This window comes from Semicossyphus pulcher, unplaced genomic scaffold, assembly GCF_022749685.1.
Source record: "Semicossyphus pulcher isolate SPU_LCO1_2020_fin unplaced genomic scaffold, fSemPul1.0.p SCAF_6, whole genome shotgun sequence".
NCBI classification, from domain to species: domain Eukaryota; kingdom Metazoa; phylum Chordata; class Actinopteri; order Labriformes; family Labridae; genus Semicossyphus; species Semicossyphus pulcher.
In genome coordinates this window covers 12,894,185-12,920,957 of record NW_027211737.1, presented here as the reverse complement: position 1 = coordinate 12,920,957, position 26,773 = coordinate 12,894,185, and the positions used below count along the sequence as shown (strand labels likewise).

The 26,773-nt window shown below is 37.7% G+C and overlaps 3 protein-coding genes across 3 annotated transcripts; 1 reads left to right on the top strand and 2 right to left on the bottom strand.

Moving 5' to 3' along the window:
• Positions 1–2,795: 2,795 nt before the first annotated feature.
• On the bottom strand, positions 2,796–8,998 carry LOC138610558 (gamma-glutamyl hydrolase). The gene is made up of 9 exons (XM_069683328.1): positions 8,775–8,998; positions 8,581–8,695; positions 7,845–7,895; positions 7,139–7,223; positions 6,396–6,534; positions 5,907–6,013; positions 4,569–4,662; positions 4,330–4,467; positions 2,796–3,068 (listed from the first exon to the last, which is right to left on the bottom strand). The coding sequence occupies exons 1-9, from the start codon at positions 8,890–8,892 to the stop codon at positions 2,950–2,952; spliced, it is 966 nt and encodes a 321-aa protein (XP_069539429.1). The 5' UTR covers positions 8,893–8,998; the 3' UTR covers positions 2,796–2,949.
• A 1,196-nt stretch (positions 8,999–10,194) lies between these two features.
• nmrk1 (nicotinamide riboside kinase 1) lies at positions 10,195–14,203 on the bottom strand. Its single transcript, XM_069683462.1, has 8 exons — positions 14,175–14,203; positions 12,724–12,814; positions 12,574–12,622; positions 12,275–12,440; positions 11,569–11,640; positions 11,275–11,381; positions 11,063–11,146; positions 10,195–10,669 (listed from the first exon to the last, which is right to left on the bottom strand). Exons 1-8 carry the CDS (start codon positions 14,201–14,203, stop codon positions 10,659–10,661), a joined length of 609 nt encoding a protein of 202 aa, XP_069539563.1. The 3' UTR covers positions 10,195–10,658.
• Positions 14,204–14,922: 719 nt separating this feature from the next.
• Positions 14,923–23,352, top strand: ostf1 (osteoclast stimulating factor 1). The gene is made up of 10 exons (XM_069683023.1): positions 14,923–15,061; positions 19,525–19,571; positions 21,091–21,141; positions 21,388–21,451; positions 21,565–21,618; positions 21,777–21,884; positions 22,225–22,274; positions 22,573–22,651; positions 22,923–23,021; positions 23,210–23,352. The coding sequence occupies exons 1-10, from the start codon at positions 15,028–15,030 to the stop codon at positions 23,266–23,268; spliced, it is 645 nt and encodes a 214-aa protein (XP_069539124.1). The 5' UTR covers positions 14,923–15,027; the 3' UTR covers positions 23,269–23,352.
• The last annotated feature ends 3,421 nt before the right edge of the window (positions 23,353–26,773 follow it).

Sequence of the window (26,773 nt, the reverse complement as noted above, 5' to 3'; positions counted from 1 at the left end):
GTGGTGACGGACTGCCTGTGTTTTCTAACATCTTTCTCAGTTTACTTGTGCATGAATGTTTTACAGGCGAGGCAATTAAGGGTGAGAAATCAATCAAATCACTCAATCAAATGTTATTTGTGTAGCGCCAAATCATAACCAGAGTTATCTCAAGACACTTCACAAAAAGAGCAGGTTTAGACCGACTCTTTGTTATGTTATTTAAAGAGAGGCCCAACATGAATCACCATGAGTAGCACTTAGCAACATTCGGCACATTTGCAAGGAAAAACTTCCTTTTAACAGGCAGAAACCTCGAGCAGAACCAGACTCATGTTGAACAGCCATCTGCCTCGACTGGATGGGCCGAAAATGGGATAGAAGGAGATGCAGGATAGAGACAGGCAAAGAGAGAAACAACAACATATGTTCTTGTTACAACAACAACATATGTCCTTGTTACATGTACAACAACTGGTAATACATACTTATGGTTACAATGCCAATAATAGTGGTACACTAGTGTGAAAATTAACAAAAAATAAATTAGCAAGAGAAGCAGAGTAATGATAAAGGCTGTAGTAATCGTGATTGTAACAGTTGAAGTCAACAGGTCTACTATTAGCATTAGCAGCAACAATAATGATACTATGGGGAAGACTGATGTTAGTAGTTGTTGCAGTCGAGCAGGTCCACAGGAGCAGGTGGTCTGGCGCAACGATCCCCAGGAACCTACAGGACAAGGGAGCACGAGAACTCCCGGGAAGATATATGGTTAGTAACGTTAATGGGACCAGAAGATACAGAGTTAATGAGCTGCATTAATATGACAGAGAGAGAGAGAGAGAGAGACACACAGAGAAACACACACACACAGAGATAGAGAGAGACAGAGAGAGAGAGAGAAGCTTGGTGTGTCAGATCCCCCCGGCAGTCTAAACCTATAGCAGCATAACTATGGGCTAGTCCAAGCCTGAGCCAGCCCTTACTATAAGCTTTGTCAAAGAGGAAAGTTTTAAGTCTACTCTTAAAAGAAGAGAGGGTGTCTGCCTCCCGGATCTTGACTGGTAAATTGTTCCAGAGGAGGGGGGCCTGGTAATTGAAGGCTCTACCTCCAACACTACTCTTAGAGACTTTAGGTACCACAAGCAGGCCTGCATCCTGGGAGCGCAATGTTCTAGAGGAGTAATATGGCACTATGAGCTCTTTAAGATATGATGGTGCCTGACCATTAAGAGCTTTGTAAGTAAGAAGAAGGATTTTAAATTCTATTCTAGATTTTACAGGAAGCCAGTGCAGAGAGGCTAATACAGGAGAGATGCGATCTCTCTTCCTAGTTCTTGTCAGCACACGTGCTGCAGCATTTTGTACCAGCTGCAGAGTTTTTAGTGACTTATTAGGGCAGCCTGATAGTAACGAGTTACAATAATCCAACCTGGAAGTAACGAATGCATGGACTAGTTTTTCTGCATCGTTTTGAGACAGGATGTGTCTGATTTTTGCTATGTTGCGAAGATGAAAGAAGGCTGTCCTTGATATTTGTTTTATGTGGGAGATGAAGGACATATCCTGATCAAATAGAACTCCCAGATTCCTAACCGTAGTGCTGGATGCCAGGCTGATGCCATCTAGGGCAGCTATATCATTAGAGAAAGAGTCTCTAAGGTGTTTGGGGCCGAACACAATAACTTCAGTTTTGTCTGAATTAAGTAGCAGAAAGTTTCTAGTCATCCAGATCTTTATGTCCTCAAGGCATGCTTCTAGTTTAGATAGCTGATTGGTTTCGTCTGGCTTCATAGATAAGTATAATTGAGTATCATCTGCGTAACAATGAAAATAAATTGAGTGTTTCCTCATGATATTACCCAGAGGAAGCATATATAAGGTAAAAGAATCGGTCCGAGCACAGAACCTTGTGGAACTCCATGACTAACTTTGGTGTGCATAGAGGACACATCATGAACATTAACAAACTGAGATCGATCTGATAGATAAGATTTAAACCAACTTAATGCAGATCCTGTAATGCCAATTAAATGTTCTATTCTCTATAACAGGATGTGATCGTCTATCGTGTCTTAAGCGGCACTAAGATCTAACAGGACGAGTACAGAGAGAAGTCCTCTGTCTGAAGCAGTAAGTAGATCATTTGAAACTCGCACAAGGGCTGTCTCAGTGCTATGGTGGACTCTAAATCCTGACTGAAAATCCTCAAATAAACTGTTGTTATGAAGAAAGTCACATAATTGATTAGCTACTGCTTTCTCAAGGATCTTTGAAATAAAAGGAAGGTTAGATATAGGTCTATAGTTAGCTAAGGTGCCTGAATCAAGGGTAGGCTTTTTAAGAAGTGGTTTAATTACAGCTAGTTTAAAAGTCTGGGGTACATAGCCAGTCGATAAAGACATATTGATCATATCTAGTAAAGAAGTGCTAATTGAGGGAAAGACTTCCTTAAGCAGCTTGGTTGGAATCAGGTCGAAAAGACAGGTTGATGGTTTAGACGAAGATATCAGAGAATTAAGTGCCAAGGTTTTAAAATTACTAAGTATGAGTACGAGTCAAATCTCTTAAAGGGCCAGATTAAGGTCCATTCTCCTGGAGTAAAAATTTGTTCCCTCATGATGCCTTGACAAGACAATGAAGAAAGTCTAGAATTAACAAAGCATGCACTCCTAAATATCCAAAAAGAAATAGTTATCATGACCTTGGATGGTACTTGACAATACAACGCTCCTAAAAACGTTTCCCTCCAAGACCCATTCAGATGTGATACGACAAAGTCTTTCATTTAATCTGAATTTATTCATCCAAAAAAACACTTTATTAACAATAAAAGCATATGTACATTAAAGTATCCTATGTTGTTCAAACAATAAGATCTGGTGCAGAAAGCTCTCCCCCTCTGAGATGAAATAATCTCTGAAACAGCGCACAAGTAGCTGAAAATCACCCTTCCTGTTCAGAGGCTCAGAAGAAGTAGATCTGCTGGTATCCGCTGAAGTTTCCAGCATAGACAGGCGTGTAGTTATAAATGAGTGACGAGGCCTCTTCCTCAGGATTGTCAAAGTGATGTAAACTTCTCCTTCCTAGACAAAGCAGAAGCGAGATGCATGTGATTACTTGTGAATAGAAAAGAATAGAGTAGAGTGAGTCACCACCATGGGGAAAATGTAAAGAATAGCATATAAATGTCATACTGTATTTTGAGAATAATGGGATTGATTTTAAATGAGATTTCCCCAACAATACTTAAAACAATAAATTGACAGTTTATCACAATATCAACATAATCATAATCTATTAAATACATTGGAAAATGTAGGAGTGAATTGATACACAAAGATATATCTGTCTTTTTTGGATAATGCAGTGAAATACCTAAAGAACATGCCGACAATATCTAGATTTTTAATTAGAAGAATCAAACTTCTGCATCACCTTAATGCAATTCATATATAAAAATGAAATATTTACACAAAGCAGTCCTATGTCACACTGCCCAGGCAGTTTCACAAATCTTCTTACCGTCGTCACTCTGGAAGGATGCCATTTTTGAAGGTATTTTCTCTCTCCATAAAAACCTCCATATGAATAACAGTCACATGGGGTAACATCTGTATAAAGTAATCTCTAAAAACTTAGAGTTACTATTTTTACAGTTTTTAATCATAGTTTTGATTAATAGTCAAATACCTGGACTGATGTGTTCCCATACCTGTTTTCTTATCGAATTTAAACTTTCTTTGCACATGTTCAGGGGCCCACTGGCCTCATGGCCCCCAGTGTGAGCACCAGGAAACCCTGAAGGTCTGTTGTTTTTGATTTATTTCAAATCTATTGTTAAATATTGGTCATATATTTACCAATAGATTTAACACAAAAGAAACAAGTCTAAATATTAGTCTAAAACACTTATTAGACTTCATTTACTAGTTAATGTTTACAGTTATCAGCAAAGTGACAAAGGTCTCTTTCCAACACTTGACATGTTAAGGCTGGTCATTGTGGATAAAACCTTTATTTGTGTAACCTTTAATGACAATATTCATATAAATTAAAACATTTAACTGCTCTGGAGATTCAAGTGAGAAACTGTTTAGCAAAATAAGTAGGTGAAAAAGTCTATTTGTGGCGTATTCAGTGATCTAAGCACCTGACAGATCAAGGTACTTTCTCACATTGATTTGTACTGACGGTCTGACACAACCAGAGCTATTAAAGGGAAAGCTGCTTCAGTATCAACTGTGAGACAGTATCTCTAGCACCTGACAGTCGCACACACCCACAGGTAATACCTACTGATACGATCGGCAATTATAATTCCTGATAACGTGTTTGTCTTCTTACCTTCTCCAACAAAGAACTCAGCGAGCCGAGCAGAGAGCTGAACAGCGTGAGCGGAGTGAGGAAAGTTCAGCTTTGTGTCCCACTGGAAACGATTCACCTCCGGGTGCCACTGCACTCCATAGAAGGGATATCTCTTACCTGCAAAGAAGGAAGAAACAAACATATAAGACAATATTTCTGTAATAGAAACCCAGTAATGATTAAAGATTGTTAATTTAATATAATAATAAGTGTCTAACCTTCAATGGTTGAGACGAAGAGGTCTCCGCTCTCAGCAACGTTTGTAGACAGCACGGAGAAGAAACTCTGCAGCTTCTCATTTTCCTGGAAATTCTGTAAGAATATTTTGTAGTTATTATTCTTGCTTTATAATTTCTCTAATTCTCCATATGTCTTATAATTTTTATGTGTACAAAGCATGTGTACTGGCTGTGCTGTGACACTCACTCGCTGTTTTTCCGTGTGGGATCAATGAGGCTGTTTTTATCTATTTTTCCAGACTATGTGGACGGATGAATATTGAACAGCTTCTGGTTTGCTTTCAGGTTTTGTAATGTGATTAAAAACAAAAGGAACATGTACTATGTGAGCTTTCTATCAGCCAACATTTAAGGACATAACAAACCAAACTCCAACAAACCAACTGCAACTCTGTGAATGTGGGTTTTGGGGCCCTGGAGGAAGTGGTCCAGCCTTCATGAGCCACATTACGTCAGAGGTGAAGTCATTCTTAATGAATACAACACATGCAGATTGTTTAAATACACAACTATGTTTGTATCTTCTAAGGTTCTGTTAAGTAAAAATTTTAAGTTTCCGAAACTTTAAATAATCAGATGTTTTTTGTCTCGGATTGTTTTTCTAAGCACAATAATGAGACAAACACCAGAAAGGAAGTGAAACCCACTGAGAGTGGGACTTTTCAATAGAGAGGGATTCACCTACATGTACCTGTACAAACTGAAAGACTTGTTATTGGCCCCAGCTACACACACATCCAAATACAGCCATCTAAGTCTGCTAGAAAAATACCCTTGTTTGACTGTGAGTTTACGTTTTGAGCATCACATTACAAAACACTTACAAACATGCTTTCATCAACTAGTAAAAGTTTGAGTTTGAACATATCTCGTTTTTCTTCATACTTGCTTCCAGTACATTTCAGAATCGATTTTAAGGTTCTTTCTATCACTCAGAAGGCACTGACTGGTCTGACTGCTCAGTCTATCTCAGATCTTTTATCCTCGTATGACCCCGCCGGCTCTTTGAGATCCTGTGGCAGGGGCCTTTTATCTGTTCAGACTCTCTGAAGGGGGACAGAGCTTTGAAATAACAGCCCAGAGGCTCATGAACGCCCTGCCTGAGGATAAATGGCAGGCTGAGTCAGTGGAATCTTTTAAATCTGAACCTAAAAAGTACTTTTTATCGCACCACCTTCTTTCTTCTGATTCTAGTGTTTTTTAGAATTTAACTTGTGGTTTGTTATATCCATTCAAGGTGTTTAATGTGTTTCTATGTTTTTTGTATTCTTTGCTTCTTTAAGAATAACAAAGATTATCATTATTATTATATCATACCTGAACTGTAACACTATAGTGGTGAAAGTTGCCAGTCAGTGGTTCTTGGGTTAAAGCCTTCATGAGCTCGCTGGGGAAATCTGCAAACATCCGACTGGAGCCGGCCTCTGCAGGGAGACAGGAAGTACTAAAGTTACTTTTTTTGGCCTTTAATGCCTTTATTAAAGAGAAAGGACAGTGGATAGTGTCGGAAACAGGGGAAGTGAGAGTGGGTGATGACAGGCAGCAATGGGCTGAGGGCTGGGAGTTGTCACATCGAAGACTGAGCCTCTTTAAAGATACACAATTTTATTGCAAAACTAAAATGCAGAAATAAAATTCTGGATGTAACAGTTATTATATTTTGGGGCCAAAACACCCTCTGACAACTTGCTTCTGCTGACACCCACTGGTACAATTCAATACATGCACAATAAAAGCTGCACTTACATTTAGAAAACCAGCTAAGATACATATAAAGACATAAACAGTAATGCAATGAAGTGTAACCTGTGGTGAGGTTGAGGGGCAGTGCGATGTTCCCGGTGGCGGTCTTTGTCAGCAGGTTTTTACCGGACACCTGCACAGTCAGGAGCTGCATGCCCATACAGGTACCCCAGATAGGGAAGAATTCCCCTCTGTCATTGGCCTGGAACAGACACACAGAGATGATTATTGTCTCTAAAATAATAACACAACAATAAGAGAATCTAGCCCAATTTGCCTCAGGGGGCTTCATTATAAAACCTTTTATACACAGTTTAATACAACAACAACAAAAATCAAACCACACAAATAAGATAAGCAATAATTTATTAACAGATGCCCTGCATTAAAATTTTACTGCAGGTAAAATAATTATATCATTAACAATAAATTGTACTTTAATATTAAAAATATCACCCCTCAGTTAAAAGCTAGATTCCTCTACAACATTACTGATGAATTAAGGACAGATTGTTGGATGTTTTGTGAGCAAAAACCTGAGATAACACAATACAACAGAAGAAATCCTCTAAATATAACGGACTATAAGCTTTATTTATAAATCTGAGATGCTGAGGGGTTCAAACTTTGCCTTACTAAATACTCAATAACAACAAAAACTGTATTTAAGCACAATACTAGAGTAAATTTAGAGATTCAAAAACCAGAGCTAATAAACAGGAAACTCATTTTAAAAAGAACACAAATAGAGAGTCACACAAGCACAGAGAGAGACAGAAGGAGAGAGACTTTTCTGCTGGACAAACCTTTAGAGCGAGTTCGTAAAAGATCTTCGCCACCCTGGCAAAGTCTGACGTCTCCAAATCTGCTGCTCCCCCGATGAAAAGCAAGCTAAACAGACGACACAGTTAGAGCAGAGACAGAGAGACCACTGACAGAAAAACACAATAATTAAGCAGTACCGCACTTGAGGTCGTGGTGCTGAATATCTGAATATCTGAACTGAACTGAATATAATCATGGCTGTGATTTGGTCGCAGGCAGATAATCACAGCCGTGATGATATTCAGTACAACATCACTCCCTCTCGTGTGATATTGCGTTAATACAACAGTTTCACAAGCGGCAAATAGTAAAAAGTAAGAACTAGTTCCACAACTTAACTGAAACTGGACTGTTGCCAAGCAACCCAAACATTTTCTGGCAGTCTGTGTCTACAGGTCACCACAGATCAGCTGTTTTTAATCATATCATTTATCTGTAGTTTTAATTTATCATCAACCAGTGAAATAAGAGTCTGCTGTGTGATTCAAAGGTACCAGCTTGATCAATTTAGACATACAGGGTCTGCTGTAACATTAATTAACAGCATACAGAACACCTGGCTGAAGTGAAAAGTCCCAGGGATGTTGTTCTCTATATCAGCACTCATGGAATGCCTCTTGTCCAATCAGATTGCTCAGTCAAAACTTACTGTTGTATAAGTATATTTATATCAAACAATAAACTCACCCATTTATATTCCTGAAGATGTTTTCATATTCAGCAGTCGTAAGAGTCAATCTGTGTGAGACAAACAAACCCTTCCTTATTTTACTATTTAACGATGTTAATACAGCAACATCACAAAGAGACGACACAGGTAGAAGAATCATAAAGGCAGCCAGGGGACAGAAAATCCACTTCTTGTTTCTGCACAAAAGCAACAAATGTCAACTTCAGTTAAAACACAGGTTAATTACATCCAACTGGTGTCAGTTACACTTCCAAACATGTTGCATTGATGATGTGTTTTACATTTTGTTCTGCAGGATTAAAAAGTGGGTTTATTTCCGTGTTACGGTCGTTTATATGTAGAATTATATTCCATAACATCCATATGAGTGCTGCAAGGATTAGCTGCAAAAAGGATGAGTGGATCGAACTAAAATTATGTGTCAACTATTTGAAAACTGATTAACCACGTCATACTTGTTTCAAGCTAAAATGTGTAAAGCATTTGCTAGATTCAGCTTTTAAAATGTAGTGATACGCAATTTTACTTTCTCATTTGAGGTAATAAATGAAGAGGCTTTGGGTTAGATTGTTGTTTGGACAAAGTAATCAATATGAAGAGCTCACTTTAGGTTCTGGAAAATCGGCCCTAATCAATGCAGATTTTGCTTACAGATAAACTATCAAAAAGCTCCTGTGAAATGTACGCTGTGGTCAGTTACAGTAACAAACAACATTAGAGGAGTCTACTCACCTGATGGGCATCACTCTGCTGCCTCCAGACTCGATATATTTCACATATGAGGCAGGTATGTAGGTCCTCCCGAATGGCTTCATGACTTCATCTGAAACTAACTGAGTCAAAATACCTGAGGGACAAAGACACAGTCATTATGTCTGTTTTCTAAATAAATCTTAAGCCTCTCTGTAGTTGTAAATTACACTCACCGATCACAGGTCTGTTGTTTACAGCCTCCGGGTTGACTGTAGTCGGCATAGCTCTGCTGCAGCAGAAGCAACAGGCGAGAAACAAAGTCACATATGTAGAAAATCCTGCGTTGGACATGTTTTCTCTTCTATATTTCTAAATACTAGTTTTAAAAACAGGCTCAATTCAGCGTTAAAACATGCAAGAGGCAGCAACAGAGAGTGGCTTAGCAAAAGAAGCTGCGGCATGCTTATATATGCCAACCTAGAAGAGGATATAATCAGTACAGGGAAGTAAGGAATGCCCAGATTCACATGTGATGACTCCCGTAGTGCACAAGCCGGTCAGATAAGCTGACTGCTGAGGTAAACAAATATTCTGCTGACAGGACGGACTTTTTGGTAAATTTTTATCATTCACCGCGATGAGAAACAGTGTGCAGAGTCAGAGGAGGGTTTTGCAATAAAGTTTGCAGAAATTTCATGAGCAAGAAAGCAGCTTTCTGTTCGTAGGCAGAACAGTTCCCAATCTGCTGTCGAACAGGTTTCAGGCTGAAAATGAAAGCAGGGTTTCTATTTATAGGATAATAAAGGTGGAGGCTTTCTGCAGAGGAGTGCACAGACTGACAACTGAGGCCAAACTTTCTTAAAGAGCACCTGCTCTAACAAACGCTCCTGTAACATCCTGGTTATCACTCTGTGTTTGTCTGTTTTAAAGAGATACATGCAAAGACCTGATTCCACAAATGCTGTGCCGACAGTTTTTTCACTGTTACAAAATCTGCATTTTTTGGGGGGTTGCATAATATCCTTGCCTCCTACTGATGCAATAGTTTCCTAAAAACATTTGCATTTTCTTATATCGACAAGATTTCTTCACAGATTGAGTAACAGGAGGAGACACGAGACATGTTGTAAAAAAGCAGAGCAGATTTTCCCCGGCAAAGATGTGGTTTAAAGATAATTAGTGTTCCTTGAGTAAAGAATATTTTGACAAAGGTGCAGTCAAGTTTAAAAAAGAAGGTTGAAGAAAGAAAGAAAGAAAGAAAGAAAGAGGAGGATAGAAGAGAAGAATGGGAATGAAAGGATAAGGCGAAAGACAGAAGGGCAAAAGGAAAGATCATAGAAAGAAAGGAATTTGGTTGACAAAGTAAAAAGTTGGCACTTTTGATAAAACTGAGCTAAAGCTCTTCGTGGCAAAATGTTTCAATATTTGGGTAACTAGATCATGAAACCCTGAAACAGAAAACAAGTAAAACATAGATTATCCTATAAGCTGACATTGTGGTTTCAGGTATATTTGGCAGTAAAATGCTGCAGCGTGCTCACTAACTAATGAAAAAGCTTTAACGAATCATGTGAAACAAAAAAAGAGGCTCATCCAAACTTTATGCGACTATGATTGTTTAATACAACTATATATTCAAGTATGAGTGATGAAGTCTTTGTAACTGATCTTTAGTAATGATGCACACATTAGTATTTCTTTATGCAGTGCTACATTACAAAAAATAAGTATGTTATATGTTTATGTACATACAAGGGTAGATAAAAAAAGAGTCAGATTTCTGGTTAAAATCCTTCATACATTATTAAAACCTTTTCTCACTTTAAAATACATCCATTAGTGTAAAGACAAAAACATCAGGTTAATGTTAATCTATGTTCCTGTCCAGTCTCCAGCCGGACAGTTTCAAACGCTACATCGTCTGTTAACTCTCTTTCACAGTTATTGTTCTATTTGTACTATTATACTATTTGTACTTCTACTACTAAAAATACTACATAGAAATTAGTAACTCTTTCTGTCTTTAAACATTAGTCTAAAATAAATGAACTTTCCTGACATCCATGTGAGCAGCAGATTCCATCTTCAAAAGAGTAAACACGTAAAACTCCAGCCGTTCAGTCTTTATCTGCAAACACAAAACACACACAATTATTATGAAATCATCATCATCATCTTAAAAAATAAAAGCTTTAAAGTTAAATAACTAAAAGGCCTCCATAATCACATTCAAGGCTAAAGTCTTATCTGCCTTTGGGGCCTTTTCCTTGCTATCTCCTACACATCCTATTGTGCTCACAGTACGTCAGTACGCATGCTACAAACACTTGATTTGTGAGTGTGCTGTGGAAGTACACTATCGTCCCATGATCAAATGTGCATCACAAGTTAAAGTACTGTTCACAGCTGCAAAACAAGGAAATAATTGAAAACATAAAATGTTGGAAATTTTCAGAAATAAATGTTGTTTTCCTTCTGAAGTTTATTTTGCAGAAACTCCCAACATAAAACAACAACTTACCCATGAGCCTTCTTATTTCCTGATAAACATCTTTACACACAGCAGCCAGCAGCTCCTCCTTTGGCTTCAGTCCATCCAGAATCACTGAAAACCACAGAGGAACACATTCATTGAGTCAAATACTGGCACTTCAGCTACAGTTACAACTGTCTCATTATTACTGTTGGGTTTCTTTCATCCTGTACATATGTCACCTTTGACTGGATGCTCACCTATTTCAGACACAATGCTCTCCATCTCCCGCCGGTTCTTCAGGTACATCGGCCACACGTGTCCGTCAAAGTAGCCAGGTGGATCAGGAGGATTGTACACCCTCGAACTGTCAATCAAAGACAGCAACACAGATCAAATGACAAAGGAAAAAACTTTTTCTCAGCTCAAACAAAATAAAAAATTGAAATGAAAAGGAAACATATTTAATGAGAGATAAAAGGTTTAATGCAAACAACGCTGATAAAAATAGAGAGAAATGAGCAGGAAATTTAACAGATGATAGAACGTAACACCTTCGTCTCTTCTTGCAGACTTCATAAGGTATTTCCATGAAGTACCTTTTGTCAAATAGCTCGTTCAGAGACCTGGAGAGGTAAAGCACAAATAAATATCAGATAGTTAGAGCGTTTTGACCTAGAGTATCATATTGCTCTTATTAAGAGTTAAGTCTTTAGATCATTAAAGCTGTTTTTGGAGAGTAACTTTCCAAAAGTAAAAGAAGTAACCAAAAACAGTTTAAACTGTTTAGGCTTAAATCCTACATGAGGATTAATCACAGTATTTTAACTGTTTATTTACGTGTCATTTAACAGTGACCCTATATTTTGAATGTCTGTAGTTTCATAATAATTTCTATGAATATATCCTAATCATATATGAAATATGATTATGGGGTACATAAAGATGGTGCTTAGGTAGTTTCTTTTTGCAGGGTTGTGTTGACTTTGTGTTGATGATTTCCTGAGGAACCTCCATAAAACAAAAGCCTCATTAAAGTTCTTTATTTATTTATTGGTGGCAACTCTTTTCCAGAAATGTTTAATTAAATGCTTTAAATAAAAAAGGTCACCATTTTTTTTATATATTCAGCTGGTAAGCAATTGCGTATAATAATTTAAATTGGAAACCAAATTTCCTAGAATGTAACGGGCTGTATTATCATTTCCTTTAATTTTAAGCGATCTCAAACCAATATAAAAACATGAATTTCCTGTGTACCTGTGGTTAAAAATAAGGAATCCTTCCACGATCAGCACAAACACGTCCTCATCCTCTGGTGGTGTTTGCTCAGAGTTCAGTTTGCACTGCCTCAGGAACGACTCAGGATCTCTTCTCCACGAGTCTACGTTGGTCATCATCGTGTCCATGTGGAGAGCATCGAGCACTGAAACAGAACAGACGTAAAAGTGCATGTACAAGTCTGATAATGATCAAACATTTAAGCAAATTATCATTTTCTGGTTTCAGCTTCTAAAATGTGAGGATTTTCCCTGTTTTTGTAAATGAAGTGTCCTTACTGTCATATTGCTTAAAGCCATGGCTGTCCACTGGTACCACAGAGTCATCCTGAAGAAAAGAGCAATCACTGGTATAACTTCAAGCTCCAAAGTTTCCAGAATAACTGTAGAACAGCAGTGATAAGATTTATAGCAGGGATCTGTATCTACCTTAAAATATGAGTCCTGTGCAATGATGCAGCTGTTTGGTATCTGCTGGTGTAGACTCATGGAAAGAGTAGATTTTCCTCCATTGGTCATCCTGAAAAGAAAACCCAGTATATATTGATAAGAACATTTTGAATCGGCACCAATATATATGTATATATATTGTTTCTTATTTTCACCAAACTTCTTCACAAAAGTCTAACAGAAATTCCTGAAATAACTGAGTGTCGTTGTTGATGTGACCATCCGAAAAGTATGTTTTTGCTGACCTCTGGTGGTTTGATGTACAAGCGCACTCCAGGGTGTGTCAGCACCAGAAACCCATCTGACTCACTGTAGACTGTGTGCATACTGTAAAGCCTGCTATTGGTCGCCTTATCAGTGGAATCAGCCAATAGTAGCTTATAGAGGATGTATCACTGTATCACATTAAATTGCCTGCTTAGTACACATCTTGGTTATAATAATTGAAATAAAAGAAATGTACAGGATCCTCATCAAAACTGGTTACGAGTGTAAATGAATAAAATGTATTGAGTGTAAAATGTCCCTCAAGACTTATTTTGGTCACAATTTCTAATATAGATATATAAACCTTTATATTCTTATCACATTTTTAAAAATCAAATTTGAATGTCGTCATCAGCCTCAAAAACCCATTAGTCTATGTGACAGGCTGTGGTGGGTACGCTTTGACATCACTGTTACGTGTGGTTCTAGGTGCAACAAAGCCAACGTTCGACCAAACCAAACCACTCACACAACAATGTATGCAGGGTGTGGTCCGTAGTGCTACACACTTTCACACCACAAAGGAAGTGAAACATGTCCTTTAGCCGGGTAAATGGTAATTTAAACACAACAAGTCACATTGGGGAACTCTGCAAAAAGAGATGCGTGTGTATTGTCTATATGCCAACACTTAATTTGACAATAACAAATGCTGAAATATTCAGTGTTTAGCATCTATAAACAGTGAAAAAAAAAGAATATGTCAATTTTCCCAACTAACCTTAATTTTCATAACACCCTCAGGCATGTCTGTCTGTGTAAAATAGGCCAAAAAAGACAATAACAGACGGACAGTTTCCTTTATCTCTCTGAGTCTCAGGACTTTATCACACAGACACACTTTATCTGTAAATAAACAATCTTATCAGTCTTTTCTGGCAAATGCTAGTCACATGCTGTATTGATCTGCTGGCGTCCCTGGACCCAGTGACTCCCATATGTGACCTGTTGTCTTGTCTCCCTGTATTTCACACTACTACATTAAAAAAAAAAGGCTGAAACTGACCTATCTGGCTAATAAAGTATAAAAGTATGCATGAATAAGTCTATCTGAGTTCCAGCAGGCCATGTGTGGACAAAAGAGAACAATAAAAGGAATCCCTTGCATGTTTGTCATCACAGCAGCAACAGAGTTTTAAGCGACATCCCGACCTGCTACTTACCCACCAACTCCCACAACCAGTGTCTTCATGTCGGCTTGTTGTGACCGCTCGTTAGAAAGTTTTCAATAAATCAAACTGGTAAAAACAAATTAGTTACCATCTTATATTTTCTGTTAACTTCTTCACAGGCATGCTAGAGGCTAGTGCTGCAACAACTCCTCTCACGCTTTTCCTATTGGAGGCTCCTGATTCGCTAACGCAGCTGCTACGTCATCAAGACCTGCTCATTGATGAAAAGAAAAGTAAATATAGCCTACTCCATAAATTCAAGTGTTTTACAAATGTTCTCTTTTTGTCAAGATCTAAGTAAAGGAAGAATAGTTATGTTGTTGGATGAAAAAAACAAAACAAAAACAATTAAAAGTACATTATTATGGAATAAGACAAACAAAAAGGCGTTTAAACAGATTAAAAACATTCTGCAGAAAGTTTGGAGTTTAAATAGTTTAGCGTATGGAGCCATCATGAGACACATTACAAAAAATGTTTATCTTTGATAGAAATAGATGAATAAATGTTGATATATAGTGTAGGATACAGTAAAAAAAACAACAACACGTTTTTACATAGTGAGATAAAGTAAAATAATACCAAAAGAAATAAAGGTATCTATCTATCTATCTATCTATCTATCTATCTATCTATCTATCTATCTATCTGTCTATCTATCTATCTATCTGTCTATCTATGCTTCTTACTTTGCGCATGCGCACTCGAACTTTTCCGCGTAGCCTGTCGTGCTGCTGCACTTCCTCATTGTCAGAAATAGTAAAGTGCTCCACAGTTTAGCGACGTTTTCTGACTGGAATAACTCACAGCGCGTTTAATTTTCTACTATCTCTGTGCCTCACAAATGTCGAAGCCTCCTCCCAAGCCGGCCAAGCCAGGTAAGACTTCCGCTGTAAAGATTTAATGTTTAAAATTAGCCAAAACAGCTGAGTCTCCTGCGAAGACAGCACACCTTGTTGGTCATGTAATCTGAACGTTAATGGGCGGGCGGTGAGTACTGCTAAGTTAGAGAAATGTACCTATTTTTGTCATTAGTCTGTGAAAACTTTAATTATCAATCAAATAAAAGCTCATAAACTCTGATTAACAACAATACCGATTATTATAGACTGGAGCAGGAGTAAAAGGGAGTTGGTAAAAGTGCCTTCAGGGCTGATTGACAGGAGGATCCAGCTCTCAGCAGCAGGCCTCGGTGACTTCCCTATTTCCATCACTCGTGCAAGGAGTCTGCTGTCATCCAGCGGCTTTAGGTCGTAGGTTAAGTGGTGATGATGAATCTATATGGTCATTGACATCATTGTGACTTCCTGCAAGCAAAGTGTCTTTCTATTCTGCTAACTCCATCCCGGAGATAAGGAAGTGGTGGGTGCTACTCAAAAAATGTGAAGTCCTAGCACATGTTGCTTTTGTACTAAAATGCAAATAATATGGTGAAATCATATTCTACTGTAGATTGTGTTTGTGCAACATGTGTTGGTACAAGTATTTTCACATGTGGAAAGCAACAGAAAACAAACTGAACGTTCTTCACAGTTGCCAGTTGCCAGTGGGGTCCAAACTGTAGCCTCCTAATGCTTGCAAAACTAAATAACACTTCCCTAAAATTTCTATTTGATCACATGAGAGAAAGTGCAATTTCACAAATTTTGCCTAAAAATCATGTACTTTTTGCCATGCAAAAAAATAAACATTCTACACTGTTGTGAGAAGCAAAAAATCCACCTATTAAACCTAAGGCAATGTAATTAAACAGCCCTAAATTAAAACATTTGTAAAGTATAATGTTAGGTTTTATCCTGTATGTTGCTGCTGCACTAGCACATTATACTGAGAGGTGTTCCATTTATTTAATATCTTATGGATATACTCAAAATAAAATGGACACAATAACAGGAACACAATAGCCCTCACAAAATGTGTTTAGTCATAAAGGGTGTATTATTTACAGCTTCTATACCACATCAGTCTTAGCTGGTAGTTTTATCTATTAAACTTGCATTTAAGTAATTATTCAGGTGGCATCTGGTGCAAAAGAGGTTTAAAAGAAAATGTTTTCATCAGACATGCATGTGATGTTTGTCCTGCTAGCTGTGGCCCTGTGAAAACAGAGGAGCACAAAACTGGAGCAATGGATATGGATGTGTCATTTTCATTCATACTCTTAATTGTTATTCGTGAGTCAGCTCCATGTCATTTTACCTGGTTGTAACGGCAGGTGAGATCATCTTTCATAACAGATGGCAGGTTGGTCTGCTTGTCTTATTGGACACATTGAGAGCCACCACCAGTAATCATGCAATTTGATTATCTGACAGCTGAGGATTTTCTGCCTGGATGAGTTTTATCAGACCGAGCGTAGCTTCCGGTAGATGTATTTTAGCTGTATGTGGTGGTGGTTTTAAATTGAGGCCCTAGTGAACTAAATATTTTTTCCCTTTAGAAGAGATATACTTCACTTTGAAGAGCAGCACTATGGAGCTGTGTGCATTCTGTGGTTTAAAACATTATAGTTTTTGGCCTCTCAGTGTCGTATTTTTGGAGGCTTACATGGTGAGGTCTATGGGTTGGGCTTCCAGCAGGAATGGGGAATCAAGCAGCCACCAAGATCAGACACGTAGAGCTGTGGGAGATGTTTTGCAATAAAATAACAGCTGGAAATCATCAAAAACCCACAAGCAAATGAAACAAACTGACAATTTTCTCGACACACTGAGGATACATTTGTCTTCGTTTTTTGATTTATTTAGCCTTAATAGATGCTAGTATGTGCTCAAGGCTTTAAAATGCACAGACTCGTCAGCACAGAGCTTTTGTGTTTAGTGAGCGACATGACCGGGCCTGCAGACGAGACATGCTGCTGTGGTGAACAGAGCGAGGTTTGTGCAGCCCCTCTCACTCACACACTGAGACAGTGTTAGCTAAATAGAAACCCTGAGCAACAGCAGAGGGGAATTACAAACTTCCCAACATTTAGGCCTGTTAGCTTAAGAAAAAAAACAGCAGACAGAAGACCCAGCCTTATCTAGCCTTCCCTACTACTAGTGGTGTAGGGAAATATTCACACACTTTTTATCTTTTGTGATGCTGTATCAAGATTTTGAATCGATAGTTCCACATGCAGTTATTTGTAACTGATAGGCACATGTTAATTCCTTTGTGCAGGTTACAAAAAAGTAGTGCTGTGATGTTTAAAGCTCCTTTGAGGAACTTTTGGTTTGTGTTGATTTCGGCGCCCCCTGTAGACAAAGCCGTAGCTCTTATCTCTTTGCTGATGCTTTTTAATCCTCCTGCTTTCTTTAACAGTCATATGTATCACTTACTTTACATTTTTACCCTTGAAAATGTAAACAAAGGCATCGTGCAGTTACCCGCTAGATCTGACACCGACCCCTCGCCAGCAGTTTCAGATAAGATAAGATAAGCTTAATTGATCCCCCAAAGGGCAAATTTACTCGTTACAGCAGCTCACAAAACAAGCAAATTGAATAAAGTACTTAAGTAATAAAAAAGACAAAAAGTAGGTGGCAATAAAAAGATTAAAGAATATGACAATATAAATAATGACAGTAACAAAATAATTTAAAAAATATTTACGCTATGTACACATTTTTTCTTGTCGAAAGATATTCAGGGATTATTTTTCTGCACAGAAAAGTCAGAACATACACATGGTGTGTAGCATCATTAACAACCAGAATAAGATAATATTGCACAGTGTAGCAGAAATTATTGCAATGATTTCAGCCATTAGAATTACTGTATAAATCAAATCAATCTTGTTGCTGATGGTCTGTTTTGGTTTTGTAGGTCATATAGAGGAAACAGATTTGACTTCAGTCTGTTTCATAACCAGTGAAAAACTCCTCACAGGAGCTTTAATGCTAATTGACTGTGATAAATAGAGATGCAGATCCTGCTGGTCTGACTGAATGAAGAAAATTCATAGATTTTATGCATCTGGTGGCGTGTTCTTTGTGTTTTGACAATTTATCTAAAGATACATTTTAATAATTGCAATATATCACAAAGCCCTGAATCATGATGCGTCTCTTATTGCCAGATTCTGGCCGATACATAGACAAACATATGACCCGAAATACCAGAATCAGAAATACTTTATTTATCCCCTGGGGGAAAAAAACTGTGTCAGTCTTAAGAGTGTGTCTTTTTATTGATTGACAGGGAGAAATTAAATTCCTCGATCTGTAGCAAGAGTACTGCAACAGATGTAGTATCCTTATGGTTATAATAATCTTTATTTGTATCCCACCTTTCTTAACAAAGTTTAAAGGTGCTGCACAATATCCTAAGACACATGCGCCATTTAAATCATCCAATAACTATTAAGACGCTTTTGTAAGATCAGATTAAAACCACAAAAAAAACAAATGGATAAAATAACTTTTAAAGGTTTCAAGTGAACTGTATGTTTAGGTTTGAAAGTGTGGTATTGACATTTCTCAAGACAGATCTCTAGAAGGGAAGTTGAATGAAGCGCTGAGTGATTTTTATCTATAAATCTGATGCAAAGCAAAAAGATTATCTTTGTAGAAGTGCTGCTAAAGAAAACAGAAGTCTGATAAACTACAAAAAAATGTGGTACCTAAGTGTAACCAGCACTTCAGTCTGTTTAGTAAACTGTGTGTATCTATGTACAGACAAACAGACTTTAAATACTGTAACTTCAGGCATAGTTTAGTCCTTGCAATCAGTAGTAGGTAGAATCATTTATAAGATGATTAACTGTAAAATATGTCACTGTTCCTTTAAGCCCTTTTGTAGGTCTCCATGAACTAGTTCAGCTGTCAGCTAAGGCCACAACCACTCTGGTAGCATTCCAGTAGCAGAGCTAACGGCAGACTCCACAGCGAGTCGTGTCAGGCCCCGAGGGCAGCCAGCTCGGGCACACAAGGATCAGCTCTGAGATTCAGTCCCTGTGCTGTTTGTGAAAATGTGTATTGTTGTTGGATATAGCGCTGTTCTTTTAGTGAGCACAGGTACTAAAATCAGTTTAATATCAGTTGGAAACAGGTGCGGGTTGTATCGCTCAGGCAGGGCTAAAAGCATCAGCATTAGTGACGAGATGGTTGATGTTAACCCGCATTAAAGATGCCCTCTGCGCTCACCTGCAGGCTCATTACAGTAAAAATAAGCTGGTTATTCTACAGGGCTGTGATGTGGAAGCATGTGTGGTTTCACTTCACTGTCTCTTAAGTATATTCAGAAGTACATTGTGCTCTGCTCACCGCTGTTATGCATATAGAGGAGAGGTTAACCTGCTACAAAAACGGCTGATGTAATAGGTATCTAACATGCAATTTGTTTGTTTTCTCTTCAACAGGCCAAGTCAAGGTGTTTAGAGCCCTGTTCACCTTTGACCCCAGAACGGTATGAACTTATGTTTGATTTCAAATATTTGATTATTGTTGTTGTCCAGTTGTTCTTGATCAAAATTCAAATGTACCTAAAAGTATATAATGAAAAGGTAGAAGTGGATATGCAGTCTGTACTTAATGAGTTATTTATAATGTGTAAACTCAAAGGTAGCAAGCATGTTAAGCTTCCTCTGAACCTGTTTAAGATAGAACTTTATTAATCCTGAAGGAAATTATAGTGCCAGATAGCTCCAAAACTATAGTACAAATTAGAGATATGCAAAAAAACAAGTCAAATATAAGTGAAAATATAAAGTGTAAGGGTTAATGCAAGTACCTGATAGAAAAACATTACAGTAGTTATTTACAGAAGTAGGCAGGAAGTAATGGTGGCAGTTATATTGGCAGTTATTACGTAGTAAAAACTTCTGTTGCACAAGTTTATGAATTTAAAGCTAGTGCATGATATAGAATGTAATTGTACTCTATAATGAAGAAAATGTTATATTGCTCCCGATACTGCACATTTAGATTAGCTTACGAATTGAACAAGAGCATAAATCTTTGCAGGGGGAAATACTAATTACACCAAACTAAGTATCAGACATATGCTGACAGGAAGGGAAAAACCAAGATTAGCAGAGAAGTGGTAACAAATTCATGAAGTCAGCTGAAATAACTAGAAACAACAGATTATGATGAACTTTGGTGTCGCTTGCCCTTATTTTCTTTGTTATGACTGAAGAGTTACATCTGAATCCTGTTGAACAAAGAGTCGGTCTACTTAACAAAGAGTCGGTCTAGACCTGCTCTTTCTGTAAAGTGTCTCGAGATAACCCTGGTTATGATTTGGCGCTATACAAATAAAATTTGATTGATTGATTGATTGAAATGGGCTTAAGCTTTAGGTTTAGTTACTGGAGAGGAAGATAATTTTCAAAACGAAAATTGTTAGAAAGAAAGAATATATTTTCTTTCGTGACAAAAATACCTCAGATTTATTTTTTTTAGTCAATCTCTCACACTGAAATGTAAAAAATTACAAATAAAATAAATACATCCCTCAGAATATCTCAGAACCCAAGGTGAGGACTTCTTTATGCTTGCTTTGTCCCAGACTTAAAGATATTTAAACTAGACTAGAGTTAAAAACGGAGCAAATCTCACATTTGAGAAGCCAGAACCAGTGAATTATTGAAATCAAAAATGAATCATCAAAACGGTTGCAATTCATCTTCTGTGGATTAATTGATTATCTAATCAGGTAAGACTAATCGCACTAAAATGCAAAAGCAAATAAACATTCTCAACCACCAAACTTTGTCACTAATTCCTCTTTTAATTCCTCCATCAACAATTAGAATTTAAACCATGTTAAAGCATGAAGCAGCCTCATTTGTTTCAGCTGTTTCAGGTGAACAGGAGAGTACAGAGGGGAGGATTTGAGGGAAGGAAGTGGGTAAAAATGAAACCCAATGATTCAGTCTAGAGGTGAGAATGAAGCAACAAATGTCTTTGTTTTTATTTTTCAGCCAGACGAGCTGTACTTTGAAGAAGGAGACTTCTTGTACATCTCTGACACAGTAAGTCAAGTCAAATCCTCACGTCCCACTCGTCTAAATCCGGATCTGCACTTCTTCTTCCCCTTTCTTTGAGATCTCAGTTTTGCTTTCTATTGCCTGGTTTAAGAAAGCCACACTTTCTCCCCTTCGTTTGCACTTTTCTCGGTCTTTATTCCACTGCTTTTGTCCTTTTGTCATTTTAGTTTGTCCTGTTGTCTCGACTCATTTGCTTCTGTGAAACAAAGTTTGTGTTACTATTATCCCCAGAGTGACACTAACTGGTGGAAGGGGACGTGCAGAGGAAAGACAGGACTGATTCCAAGTAACTATGGTGAGCATACATAATACATTTTTAATGTAGTGGCCAAAATATTACTTAATGGAGACTCAACCCTTTTAAGCAACTCAATAATGCACTTATTGCCTTGTTTTCTTGTGTTTTAGTGGCTGAGAACGCAGAGTCTATCGACAACCCAATGCACGAAGCAGCCAAACGAGGTGAGACATCTTTCTCCACAGATCTGAATTTGTCCTGTTTGATGTCTGTTTTTTAGATGCTGCATTTCTGTCTGTCTGGAAACAATAAAATCAACCTTGACCCTGATAAAATCTTTTATGTTGTTGCTGTTCATTCATATATTTGTGTACTTCAACAGGGAATCTGTGCTGGCTGAGGGAATGTGTGGAGAACAAAGTGGGAATCAACGGGCTGGATAAAGCTGGAAACACCGCCCTCTACTGGGGATGCCATGGAGGACATAAAGGTATCAATTACTGTGGTGTAAACATGATAAGATTTACTTTTGGATATGGACTAAGGGCACAAAAATGGCAGCTTCATGTAACAAACAAAATGTTCAGACTGGTGTGTGGGATGTGTGAGCAGTACATTCTTGTGGCAGTGACTGAATGTAATTTCATTACTCAAAATTTGACAGACAGGCACATTCGTTTTGAAGTAAGTAGATTGAAACAGGAACTTGGTCTATGCCAGTTGTTATGTTTTTTTTTCCATTGTTCCTGCATGGTTGTTATTTGATCTGTGTATTTAAATCGTCACTCAATCTGTCACTCAGAGTTCTGTTTCTTTTCCTACCGTATCAGATGTGGTGGAGCTGTTGCTAAGCCAGGCAAACGTGGAGCTGAACCAGCAGGTGAGGTTTTAAAAAAATGTTTCAGACATGAAAGGCATCAAGATTTCCCAATAGCTGTGGGACCTCATATCCTCATATATCTTGTGGGACTTTACACACCCTTTCCCCAACCCTGTAAGTTATCTCAATCCAGTGATCCACACTCTCTCCAACATTTCTGCTTACCATTTATCTTATATGTTTGTTATGTGTATGTCAATCATCATCTGAAATGTCAGCGTTGTCACTCATCTTAGTTGAATACTGTCCAACCTTACACTTGTGTTTGATGAAGTTTTAATGAGGGTTTGTGTTACAGAATAAACTCGGCGACACCGCTCTGCACGCTGCTGCCTGGAAGGGTTATTCTGACATCGTGCAAATGCTGCTGACAAAAGGTGAGCATCTAAAAATGTCTTTATCTATTTATTATTATTATTTGTCTATATTTAGTTTTAGATTATTTGAAGAAATGATTATTTAAATCAAACCAGAGCAGAGAAAACAGAGAGAGAGCTCCAGAAAGATTTTAACCAACCCTGATATAAGAATGTGTGGTTCAGGATCGTGGAAAAATAAGACACTTTAAATAAGGCATTTATTTTTATCTTTGTGTCATTTTCTGTGTCTTTTTGCATAAATCTTTTAATGTGACTATTTTTCTTTCAGATCCGAGGCTAGACATCAGGAACAATGAAAACAAGCTGGCAGTTGAGATGGCCACCAACCCCATGTGTGCTTCACTAATTAGGAGGAAGCAGGGAGGCAGTAAGTACAGCTGCCACTAGGGGGCAGCCTCACAGCATTCCCACATACAGTATCACCAGAACAGGCCACACACTCATACTGGGAACAGAATTAAATTGCTTTTCTCAACCGGGTTTGAGAGTCCATGAAATGTCAATATAATATATGTCAGTATTCCTGTCGTTAACTGTCCATTTCTGGTGTTTCAGACATCACCCGCACACAGAGCAACGCTGAAGAGTATTTGGACGACGAGGACTCGGACTGAGCCGGACCTGTTGAAACATTCACACAGTCTTCCATTGGGTTTTGGAGGTATTTGGAGCTCTGGGAGTTTTATTACAGACCTAAAATGGATTTGCTGCTCTGTTTCCGACTGTAACTCCAGTTTCAGAGCATTGAATTATTGTGTTTTTTACAGTTTGCCTGCTTAACCCAGTGCATTTTGTACTTGTTTGGAATCTGTCTTGGAGCATTCGTTGCACTGTGGACTAAGTGGCAGAATATACTGCATGTATTAGTGGAAAATGGACCAAAACTCTAAGGAACACATTCCAAACATACAGATTATGTCCAACCCATTTACACAGCGCATTAAAGTGCCAGCGCAGATTAAAAGATTGATTTGGTCTTTGTTTATTTAAGTTTAAATGCTCCACTTAAAAGTAATGAACTATAAAAACACCTAAATGGATTTGGAAACACTTGCAGCTTTGAGCTCTATCACAACCAGGCACAATCCATCTGGCAGGGATTTAATGCAACACTTAATGTTAATATTTCCCCTTTAAATAGGACGTGCTGAGGAACCCTGGGAAGTATTCATCTGTAAAGTTCCTCCCCCTACTTTTATACTGTCATAAAACTCATCTGTTACTCTCGGCAGTGCTTGTGTTTTGGTCTGTGTTCTAACATTTCCACTGCCTTAAAACATCTATCAAGTCAGTGCATTCCTCTGTGTAAAATTTACTTTGAATTCTTTAATCTTTCAAGCTTTGAGAAGTTTGATTTCTACCCTGGGAGATAATTTCTGGTTCTTGTTGCTGCTTTCCAACAAATTATAGATTTCTAAAAGTGCCTTAAATATGTGTAACATAGCAAGAGTGTTTTTGGTTATGTATCAATGTGAACATGTTCTTTTTCTTAAGCTGATTTTGTTCTACATTTCTACCTGCTCTGTATTCAACCTGCAATAAAAGATTTTTATCTTAAAGTTTCACTGAGTAGACCTTTTTGTTTTTCGAAAGCTGACAATTAATGGCACAAATGTTGGCTGCAGAAAGTCTTTCTTTCTATCAAACGGATCATTGGATGCAAATTTAAGACGAAACATGCAAGGGATTATAGTTAAGCTTCTCATAGCGAGCCAAATTCCTCATTACTAAGTGTAAGTGTGCAAACAAACCTGACAAAACACAACATGTAAAGTAATGCGATTGTGGGCTGTATATTAACCTGAGCAGAAATGCACACCAACACGTAAAAACAATACAAAAGATAAGTTCAAAAGTCAAAGAATTCGTTTATTACAAAGTCAGCATATTGATGACATTCCAATAATGACAATGACAGCAAAAATATATGTGTAGACAGAAATACAGCGAGTCTTTCATGAGGGAAACATGCTACATAACTGCCAGACCAGAGAAATAAAAAGCAGACTGTAAAATAAAATTAACAAACTCGTCTTCCTCTTTATATTTTTGTTTAATGCCGGACCCAAAGAAGTAAGCACTTCTTGAAACTCTGAGTAGAAAAACCCAACTCCATATTTAAAGTACAAACACAGCAGGGGGGAAACAGAAGCAATTGGTATTTATAAAGAGTAAAAGTGCTGAATAAAACATTTGATTTTCAAATGCACTGTTGCTGAACCCTTGAAAAGCAGAAACCTAGATAAGTGATTTGATTGAGAATTTTTGTGAAATATGTCAAATGTGGGTTAGTCTGAAGGGCACACAGCAGCAGCTACTACTTAGTAACTGTAGAAATATCTTCAAAACCAACAACTCTCTGGGATAGTTGAGTATAACTGAGCCAGATTGAGCTGCAAAGCAATGGGGAAAGTGTGTCTGAGCATGACTGGAGTTTCTCTTGGAGGTTTTCATTTTCATAAGGAATATCAGTATCAAGAAATATGCATTGAACTTACAGTATAAAATACAAATAAATACACTACCCTTTAACAGTAATGCTCACTCAGGTAGAAAAGGGTTTTAAGTTATTTGTGGGTTAAGGAAGCATCTCTGATTCAATGATTGGCCTCCAGATACACAAAGAAGGTTAAGATTACTAAACCACACACATAAATGAAATACTTCCCGTCACTCTTGCACATAGACATGGTCAAAGCAGCAAAACAGCACTGTTTGGTTCCACATTTAGTGAAAAGCTCTGCTCGTTCTGCAACACAAAGTTTCGGTTGTTGTGCCTAAAATGTATGATCCAACATATAAAGAATCTGACTGCTGCACTTTAAAGCAAAAGTTTGCCATACGAAAGAGTTTAGTTGTTTTTGGTTTTATTGATACCGCCCCCATTCTGTTGTTAGGTATAAGGCACTTGGTACCAGCACTTAAATTACAAGTTAGCTAATATATACGTTGCATGTCGTACGTTAAATCAGTTCAAAGAACTGAAAGAATACAGTAATTACCCGCTGTAAAGAGGTTTGTGGCCTGGTTTTCCGGACATTTTTTGGGAGACTACAGGAAGTCCCGGTTAAGTAATATTCCGGCCGGCACACAACAGCTATAAATAAGACGAATTATCGGGGTTACACTTCATATTTAGGCCGTTCGATGTAGCTAGGCCAGCCGTTAGCCGTTTCTGGACTTTAAGCTAAGCTAAGGATTTGCTGGCTGTAGCCTTAAATGTAAATTGACAAACACGAGTGGTATCAACTGTCTCATTTAAATGCAACTCCAGGCAAAAAAACAAAAAAAAAACAGGAAAAATAAAGATGTTACAAAGTTTGCGGAACTGTTTCTTTAATGTGTCAGCAGTCATATAGGGGATAATGGTTATAAACAAACCAACAAGGACAATCGCCCCCCAATTTCATGCTAAATTAATGTCCACAAATTATTACCAAATGTAAAATGAGTCTTCAGTTTTTCCTCGACTAATTAGAACGGTAAACGGATGAAGATGGGGCCCCATCAACAAGGCACATTTTAGCATAAAACTCCATGTAGCCATGTAGAAATAAGGCCTTTACAAACACAAATGTGGATTATTAAGCTTTAAAGTGAATCATGTTAGCAACAATTGCTTAAGTTTAGGATTTAGGAAACCGAACCTAAATAAGAAATACAAACAGCCCTGTTTTCATGTTTATTAAAATGCAAATAGATAATCCTGTGAGTTTTTTAATTGTTTATTTTTGTCAAGAAGTAGGAGAATTTTCTCAAACCCCATAAAGGAGCACTTAATCCTTTAGGTTATCCAACCCTTTCAAAATCACCACAATTGGAGATTCAAGTTTTTTCACTGGAGAGTAAAGACATATTACACCAATATAAATCAGACAAACTCTTTCATTAAGGTCATAACAGAATGGTTATAGAAATCTGAACATTAAGATATGTTTCAGGAATTTCATTACAGCCTTCAGAGGACTTTTTAACATAAAAAAAACATTGAGGAATGATCAGGGACCAAACAAAAGACCTTGCCCTCTCAAACATCTACGATCGATTCATAAATCCCTTCTTTCAACCCCTTTTAGAAGAAATAATATCAGATATAACTAAAGCAAAACAGTGCAGTTG